At 48.4% G+C, this 9,828-nt stretch overlaps 1 protein-coding gene across 1 annotated transcript; it reads right to left on the bottom strand.

Moving 5' to 3' along the window:
• LOC144278282 (olfactory receptor 51G2-like) lies at window positions 1–936 on the bottom strand. Its single transcript, XM_077839540.1, has one exon. It carries the CDS (start codon window positions 934–936, stop codon window positions 1–3), a length of 936 nt encoding a protein of 311 aa, XP_077695666.1.
• Window positions 937–9,828: the final 8,892 nt, after the last annotated feature.

Genomic DNA, 9,828 nt, shown 5'->3' with positions numbered 1-9,828 from the left:
TCATTTGACAAACACCCTGATTATCCTTTCACGAAGATGTTTACTTTTCATGCTATACACAATTGGGTTCATCAGGGGTGGAACCAGCAGGTAGATGTAGCCCAGGAGAATCTGAAGCAAGGGAGAAGAGCCCGTCCAGAATCTGTGTATCAGAGACAAGCCGAACTCTGGTATATAGAAGAGCAGGACAACGCAGAGGTGGGAGACACAGGTGTTCAGGGCCCTGAAGCACTCTGTATTGGACGTGATGCTCAGCACTGTTTTGAGGATCATCACATAAGAGAGGAAGATGAGCAGCGAGTCCAACCACATTGTAAAGAATGCAACAGATAAGCCATAGATGCTATTCACTGTGATGTCCGAACAAGCCTTTTTCATGACCTCCTGGTGCAGGCAGTAAGAATGGGAGAGGACATTGAAACGACAGTATTGGAACCGTTTCAGGAGAATGGGGAGTGGGAATATTATGGCCACCCCTCTTAGCACACACACCAGTCCCATCTTGGATATTCTTGGCAGGGTTAAGATGGAAGCATATCTCAATGGGTTACAGATCGCAATGAATCGGTCAAAGGCCATCAACAAGAGCACGGAGGATTCAGTGCACTGAAGTGAGTGGATGAAGAACAACTGGGCAAAACAGGCATCGAGGCTGATCTCCCTAACATTAAACAAGAATGTGCCCAGTATCGTCGGTATTGTGGCTAACGATAAGCCAAGGTCTGTGACGGCCAACATGGAAAGGAAAATGTACATGGGCTTATGGAGGCTTGGATTTGTTTTTATAATGAACAGAATGACTGAATTTCCTACTATCGAAATAAGATACATTAAGCAGAAGGGGATAGAGATCCAGAGATAGACGTCTTCCTGGCCAGGTATCCCAGTGAGAAGAAACACTGCAAATTTGAATTTGGTGTCATTGACAGCTGACATAATGTACTGGGCAGGTCCAAGGAGATTTGAACTTTCCTTTCTGAAAGGAAAAAGAACAGGAGACTCGATGATAATTAGTAAGGCATTATTCTGCTCTCAGTGCAAGTATATAGACTCCCAGGAGCTCAAGGAAGATCAGCACAAATATAGTCTTGGATATACACCACTGATAGGAAGATAGGCATTACCAGGTTGGATCAGAAATGCAGTTCATCTAGTCCAGTAACCAGTGGCCAGTTCCAAATGCTTCAGAGGAAGGTGGAAACAGCCCTGCAAGAGGCAGCTATGGGAAAACCTGCTCCAAAGGAAAGTTTCCCCCTGACACGCACTAGTTTGAGATATTTTGTGGTGTTAATCAGGAAGTTTTATTGCCCCTCCAATTTTTTTTTTTTAAATAGTCCTCACTACTGTAGCTAGATTTCCTGGTTATGCAGATAAGTATCCAGAGGAAGTATCAAAAAGGAATCCTGCTAAGCTCTTTGCCCCATTGACATCTTTAGCCTGGGAGTGACACAGTCCACTTGAGCACTGTATGATTGTATAATTGTGACCTTACCATAGACACCTTTCTGGCCCTCCACTTCTGAGTATAGCCTATTGTATCAAGACATGTGGGTAAATACTGTTAAGAAAAAGTTAGCACATGTGACTCCATTTTGGTTTGGGGCCCACCATTGTTTAAATGCCAGCACATCATACACCAGGAGGAGTAATCCTTAGATATTGAATCCCTGTGAAAATCCTCCTCCTTGTCTCCAGCCTGCCTTGTCTCCCAGTATCTGGTTTCTGTCAGTCTTTAACTCCCGGTTTCTTGGCCTTGATGTGAGGCCTCCCATCCTGACAATAAAAGTTACTGATGCATGGCTTTAGGACCATGCTGTGTAATTAACATACTGGTATAGCACGAGGAATGCACCAAGCAGGGATAGGTGGTAGATAAAACAAGGGTTTGTTTATTGGCTAAGGTTTCCGATGCACGAGGGCAACATGCTTTGCTAAAAGGTATATAACCTTTGTATAATCTGCATTCAGGGTCCCCTCCTGGCTAGCAGGGGGGCACCACGCTTGAGCGTAATAAACGTAGTGTCTTTTGGGAACTCTGCAGTTGTGGACTTTGTTTCTGTGCCTCAGCCTAGATTCGAACTGTGCGTGACCTATCAGGTATAATTCGCAGCACTGGTGTGCGTGTCCTATCAGGTATAATTCGCAGCATTTGTGTGCGTGTCCTATCAGGTGTAATTCGTAGCACTTGTGTGCATGTCCTACCAGGTGTAATTCGTAGCACTTGTGTGCGTGTCCTACCAGGTGTAATTCGTAACAGTTTTGGCGACCACAAAGGGACTCTAGGCTCGCCCCAACAAGTGAGACTACACTCCTCCTCTCGGACAGCTCCAGCCGGCACAGGGTGAGTTCACCTTTGAGAACTCCGAGGAGGGGGGGGTGTGAGCCGTCGCTTAGGCGATAAGGTGGCACATTTTGTGTTCTTTTGGTAGCCCATTATGGGTTCTGGGCAGAGTGTAAGTAAGGGGACCCCTTTAGCTGAAATTCTCGAGAATTGGGGGAATATCTCTGGCACCCATGGGTTAGGCAGGAAGAAAGCTGTTATTTTATGTAAGGTTGAGTGGCCAGCACTAACAACTCAAACATCTGTTGAATGGCCACCGGATGGGTCCTTTGCTGGGGATACATTAACAGCGCTTAGAAGAAGGCTGGAGGACAAAGCTCCAGCCCAAATGAATTATTGGTATGTATGGGACAACTGGGCTTATGCGCGTGCGAAAGGACGTCCTCTTTCCTCCTCCTTTTCCTATCTATCTCAGGGGTCTTCAGCCCCACTCTGTGCTATGCCTGTTTCTTCTCCTCCCCGGCCTGTTTCTGCCCCTCCCCCGGCTTACCCTCGGCTTTCTGACTTATGCCTATCATCTCCTTGCTCGCCACCCCCCTGCCCGTGCGGGCCCACCATTGACCCACCGGTTACTCTGCAAGCTCCCCTCATTCAGCAACCCCTTGTTACTCATAATACGGACGGAAGTGAACGGTTTGCTTTTCCCTATGTTCACCGCCCTTTTGGCCCAGGCGATTTAGTAACATGGCAACAGCAGATGCCTCGCCTGCGTGACGATCCAGAGAAGGTTCTGCAAACCATTCGGTCTGTATTTACCGCATTTAATCCTACATGGGGAGATGTCCAGGTAATCCTGGACACACTTTTTACCCCTGACGAAAAATATTCCATTCTGGATGCTAATAGGCGCTGGGCAGGGGAGGATAGTACCCGGGCTTCTTGGCCCCTGACTGATCCCAATTGGAATCCTAATGTGCCTACTCAAATGGGCCTTTTAAAGGCAGGTAGAAACGGCCTTTTAGAAGCTGTACGTAAAGCTGGTAGTAAAATGGCTAACTGGTCTAAAATTCGTGAATGTCAGCAAGAGCTTACTGAGCACCCCTCCGCCTTTTTGGCCCGGTTGTCCAAGCAAGTTCGTGTATATGGGGGCGGTATAAACCCTGAGGCAGAGGAAAACCGTCCTATGATGGTCTCCTTTTATGTTGATCAGGCAGCATCAGATATAAAAAAATATTTTTCTAAGCATGTGCCCGATTGGCCAGGAAAACCCCTCCAGGAGGTTGTCCGCCTGGCCACCTTTGTGTTTAACGGCAGGGATGAGGAAAAAGCACGGGAAAAACGTAAACAGAAGAAGGAGGAAGTAAGTATGTTAGCTGCTGCCTTGCAGGCTCCTTCGGGAAACCAGCATTGGCGAGGGCGCGGAGAGGTGAGGGGAAGGGGGCATGGACAGGGGACAGGAGGAGGGGGAGGTTGGGATAGAATGAGGGACGGGAATTGTAATTATTGTAAACAACCAGGGCACTGGAGGAGGGAGTGTCCCCTGCTTCCCCGAGGGGCTCCTTGGAAGAACCAGGTAGAGTCTAATCCTTCTTTTCCCCCTAACGCCCCCCAGAACCTTGTTAACCCCCAGTGACTAGAGGCGGAGGTTTTGGGGACTTTGGGAGAGTTGGAATGGGACTTGGGATTACAGTCACAAATTTATTTAAAGGTTGGGGAACACCTTGTGCCTTTTCTAGTAGATACTGGGGCCACTCTCTCCACTTTAACTTTTGTTCCGGGCTCTCTGTCCGATACCAAGGTTTGGGTGCAGGGTATAGAAGGTAATCCCTGCCCGACCCCTTTATCCTACCCTGTCCCTATCGAGCTTGGTTCTTTAAAGCTATCACATAGATTTGTTGTAATGCCGGAGGGCCCCGCAAACCTCCTCGGGCAGGATGTGCTGGGCAAATTGGGGGCACATATATATTGCGCCCCCGAGGGGCTCCGCATGTCCGTCCCGGACTCGGCGGTTGCTTCTCTTATGACATCGGTTACCCCTATTCCTGGTGTGCCCTCTGAATTGTCCAGTGTTCCCCATGCTTTGTGGAGCACAAATCCTACTGATGTGGGTCTTCTTAAATCAGCAGTTCCAGTGAGTCTGAAAACAGGGGGCGGACCGCCTCCGTCCGTAAAACAATACCCCTTGCCGAGGGAGGCGGAAGAAGGCATCTCACTCCTTATTGACAGTTATTTGACTCAGGGGGTTTTAGTCCCTTGCAGTTCGCCCTGTAATACTCCCATTCTTCCAGTAAGGAAGCCTAAACCGGGACCAGACGGGCGTCCAGTCTATCGATTTGTTCAGGATCTTCGGGCTATAAATGGTTATGTTATAGCCCCCCATCCAGTTGTCCCTGATCCAAGCACTATTCTAACGCTAATTCCTCAGTCAGCCACTTGCTTTACTGTCATAGATTTGTGTGCAGCATTTTTCAGTATTCCTTTCCACCCTGATTCTCAATATTTATTCGCATTTACCTGGAAGGGTCAGCAGCTAACATGGACGCGTCTTCCCCAGGGGTTCTCAGGATCCCCTACTATTTTTTCCCGGATTCTCACCGAGGATTTAAAAGACATTGTTTTACCTAGTTCGTCTGTCCTGGTTCAGTATGTGGATGATTTGCTAATCGCTGCCTTAGATTATAACGCATGTTTAATTGACTCTGTTGTTTTGCTTACTGCATTAGCTAATAAGGGTCATCGTGCTTCCCCATCCAAGTTGCAGCTGTGCCTAGATCAGGTAATTTATTTGGGTTTTGTAATTAGACCTGGGGAGCGTTTACTCTCCCCTGATAGGGTGCGGGCAATCCAGGATTACCCACGTCCGACTACAAAAAAGCAGTTACGGGCTTTCCTGGGGGCTGCGGGGTTCTGTCGACCCTGGGTTGTGGCTTTCGGAGAATTGGTAAAACCGTTAGTTCAAGCTACTACAACACTGACCCTCGATCCTGTCTCCTGGACCCCGGAAATGGAAAATGCTTTTAAATCCGTCAAAAAGGCTCTGATCTCTGCGCCCGCCTTGGGATTCCCGGATTACGGTAAACCATTTTCTCTTTTCACTCATGAACGGCAGGGAGTGGCTAGCGGCATCCTTTTGCAATACCTGGGGGGTCGCCCACGCCCCGTAGCCTATTATTCAGTACAACTGGACCCTGTGATTCAGGGCTCTGTCTCCTGTGTACGGTCTGTTGCTGCTGCTGCTGTCATGGTTGAACGGTCACGACCTATTGTTTTGGGGCACCCTCTGACTGTCTGGGTCCCTCATGAGGTTGAAATTCTTTTAAAACAGCAAAAAGAAAAGGAGTACTTGTGGCACCTTAGAGACTAACGAATTTATTTGAGCATGAGCTTTCGTGAGCTACAGCTCACTTCATCAGATGCATACCGTGGAAACTGCAGCAGACTTTATATATACACAGAGAATATGAAACAATACCTCCTCCCACCCCACTGTCCTGCTGGTAATAGCTTATCTAAAAGCCATTTCCAGCACAAATCCAGGTTTTCTCACCCTCCACCCCCCCACACAAATTCACTCTCCTGCTGGTGATAGCCCATCCAAAGTGACAACTCTTTACACAATGTGCATGATAATGAAGTTAGGCCATTTCCTGCACAAATCCAGGTTCTCTCACTCCCTCACCCCCCTCCAAAAACCCACCCCCATACACACACAAACTCACTCTCCTGCTGGTAATAGCTCATCCAAACTGGCCACTCTCCAAGTTTAAATCCAAGTTAAACCAGAACATCGGGGGGGGGGGGTAGGAAAAAACAAGAGGAAATAGGCTACCTTGCATAATGACTTAGCCACTCCCAGTCTCTATTTAAGCCTAAATTAATAGTATCCAATTTGCAAATGAATTCCAATTCAGCAGTTTCTCGCTGGAGTCTGGATTTGAAGTTTTTTTGTTTTAAGATAGCGACCTTCATGTCTGTGATTGCGTGACCAGAGAGATTGAAGTGTTCTCCGACTGGTTTATGAATATTATAATTCTTGACATCTGATTTGTGTCCATTTATTCTTTTACGTAGAGACTGTCCAGTTTGCCCAATGTACATGGCAGAGGGGCATTGCTGGCACATGATGGCATAAATCACATTGGTGGATGTGCAGGTGAACGAGCCTCTGATAGTGTGGCTGATGTTATTAGGCCCTGTGATGGTGTCCCCTGAATAGATATGTGGGCACAATTGGCAACGGGCTTTGTTGCAAGGATAAGTTCCTGGGTTAGTGGTTCTGTTGTGTGGTATGTGGTTGTTGGTGAGTATTTGCTTCAGGTTGCGGGGCTGTCTGTAGGCAAGGACTGGCCTGTCTCCCAAGATTTGTGAGAGTGTTGGGTCATCCTTTAGGATAGGTTGTAGATCCTTAATAATGCGTTGGAGGGGTTTTAGTTGGGGGCTGAAGGTGACGGAACACCTTCAGCCCCCAACTAAACATTCTAAACAGCATTCTACAGCATTCTACACAGGCATTGTCTCCACAGCGGGCTCATAAATATGAACTAATCCTGTTGGCCGCTGACAACGTTACTTTACGCCGCTGTAACATCCTCAATCCAGCCACAATGCTACCCCTCCCAGAGGACGGTACCCCTCACCATGTATGCATGGATGTCGTCGCGCAGAATGGTAAGCCCCTCCCAGATTTAGCAGACTCCCCTTTAGTAGAGCCCGATTTACTTCTTTTCACAGATGGGTCCTCGTACTATTTAAATGGCCACCGGGTCTCGGGCTATTCGGTTACCTCTCAGGCAGACGTTATCGAGGCTGCCCCCCTACCACCTTCCTTCAGCGCCCAGGGTGCAGAGTTACACGCGCTTACCAGGGCTTGCTTATTGTCTTCAGGAAAAACTGTTACCATTTATACAGACTCTAAGTATGCTTTTGGGGTTTGTCATGCTACAGGCCAGCTCTGGAAGCAACGAGGATTTTTAACCTCCTCAGGCACAAAAATCGCTAATGGCCCTCTAATCTCTGCCCTTTTGGAAGCTATTCAGGCCCCTCTTCAGGTGGCGGTGGTTCATTGTTATGCGCATAGGCAGTCTAACAGTGTTGTATCTCAGGGCAATGCATTAGCTGATTCAGCCGCAAAGGCTGCAGCTCTACAGCCCCTTCTGGTTTCGGCTTCCCTCCCCCTGGATGTGTCCTTCCCACCTGCTGACTGGACACTGCTGTATGCTGACGTATCCTTGGAGGAGCTGCATGACTGGAAACGCTGGGAGGGATCTAAGGGCTCCGATAAGGTTTGGCGGATCGGGAACAAACCTATTCTCCCCCGTCGTTATCTACTCGCAGCTGCTCATTATTTTCATTCCCTGGGTCACGCTGGTATTCAGGGCACGGTGGCTGCCATACTAAAGTTCTGGGCAGCACCGCATGTTTATCCCACGGTAAAGCGAGTTCTTGGCTCCTGCCCTACTTGCCTGGCCTTCTCTGCTAAGACTCGGCTCGATGCCAACTCAAAAGGGGGGAGACCCTGGGCAAACTTCCCATTTCAGCGCTTGCAGATGGACTACGCAGAAATGCCTAAATGCTCAGGGTTTCACCACCTCCTTCTTATAGTGGACCAACTTTCTGGATGGCCTGAAGCAATACCAACCAGAAAGGCAGATGCAAGATCTGTGGTCAAGTTCTTAATGAAAGACATTGTACCCAGGTTTGGTGTCCCTGAAGTCATTGATTCAGATCGGGGCTCACACTTTACTGCAAAGATTTTGGAGGAACTGTACCGGTGCTTGGGGATTATTTGACAATTACACACCCCGTACTACCCCCAGTCTGCAGGTCAGGTGGAGCGCATGAACCGAACAATAAAGACAATGGTAGCAAAGTTTTGTAAGGAAACTGGACTTAAGTGGCCAGAGGCCTTGCCTATAGTTTTATGGCATATAAGACAAACGCCACGCATGCCCCTAGGCCTGTCCCCATTTGAGGTACTGTTTGGGAGACCAGCTTTGGTCCCGGGAACTTATGTTCCTGTACATGCTAGCCTCTTGGATGGAGATGAAACTTTGGCCAGATATGTTGCTAGACTGCAAAAGGAGCTGACTGACAACCAGTCTGAAGCTCAGTTGTTTCAAACCGCACCCTTAGGGTTACAAGTTCATTCCTTTAAGCCAGGGGATTGGGTAATGGTAAAAAGATCCCCCGCACCGACCCCCTGGAACCTCGGTGGGAGGGGCCGTACCAGGTTCTGTTATGTACTTATTCTGCTTTAAAAGGTGCAGGTAAAGGTTCCTGGATTCACCATAGCTACGTCAAGTTGGCAACAGAACCCCCACCTGACCCTGGCGAGCCAGCAGACGAGCCACTTCACGAATGAACACTACAACCAACCCATGGACTGAGCTTTCCAGCTACTGGGACCTTCATAGCCCACCAGGACTTTTTGTGTTCCTGTTTATTGGACTTACGTTGGGGGTAGTGTTTTTTGTATGGTACAGGGGAGGATGTCGACATTGGTATGGTTTGCCTGGGGGATCCTCTCCCTATTCCCAAGTCCAGTACAAGGATGGGAGGGCAATAGCTTTTTAAATTTAACCCGTGCTATCAAACAGGGTGTAAATCGAACGCAGTGTTGGATTTGTGTTCATACCCCCACATATTTAGGTCAGGGGATCCCATTGGTAGGGGTACCTATCCCCCTTAATCGAACGCTCCAAACCAAGCTATGGGCAAACACTACGTTTAACTGGAATGTTACAATCCAAATATGGTCTATTGATATGGTGGCCCAGGGTAATTATGTTTTATGTGTGTCATGACATAAGGGCATAGAAAATACAGTTTTTGTAGGGAATTTTGTAGGGTGCAAGGACACCACCCAAATCAGCTCTGGTGCGGGAGGCCCCTCTACCTACTCCAGAACCCCGTGGCCAGTCCCCGAGGGGTCTGGCTGGTATTGGTTATGCAATCACACAGCCTATAAGGTTCTCCCAGCAGGATGGTGTGGTACATGTACCTTAGGGGCTATAGTACCCGCCGTGACAATACACCAGAACCTGACCCGGGGAGAGATCCGCAATCTAGTATGGAGGGACCGACGAAGTATTCCTTTAAACCCCCTTTCTTATCGGCCCAAAGGCTTTCACTCCTTTGTGCGTTGGTTTCTGCCATGGTTGGGAGTAAGCGAGCTGGAAAAAGCTATAGTTAACATTTCAGCTGCTTTGGAACTAATGGCAAATGCTACTGCAGATGCTCTATCTGCCCTTCAAATTGAAGTCACCCAGCTATCCCAAACTACATTGCAAAACCGCCTAGCCCTGGATTATCTCCTTGCAAATCAGGGCGGGGTTTGTGCTCTGGTCAATTCAAGCTGTTGCGTATTTGTAAATCAGCATCATAGGGTGGAAACTGACATCCACATCCTCAAGCAACAGGCAGCCCTATTCCACCACATCAGCCTCGATACTACCAGCGCCGGATTCCAGGAGGTCTGGGACTGGCTCACCTCATGGCTACCGGATGTGGGGACTTGGGGATGGCGTATTTTGTATTTACTTTTTTTG

This window comes from Eretmochelys imbricata, chromosome 1 (genome assembly GCF_965152235.1).
Source record: "Eretmochelys imbricata isolate rEreImb1 chromosome 1, rEreImb1.hap1, whole genome shotgun sequence".
NCBI lineage: Eukaryota > Metazoa > Chordata > Testudines > Cheloniidae > Eretmochelys > Eretmochelys imbricata.
Note: the sequence above shows the minus strand (reverse complement) of the source record. Positions and strands in the feature narration are given on the sequence as shown.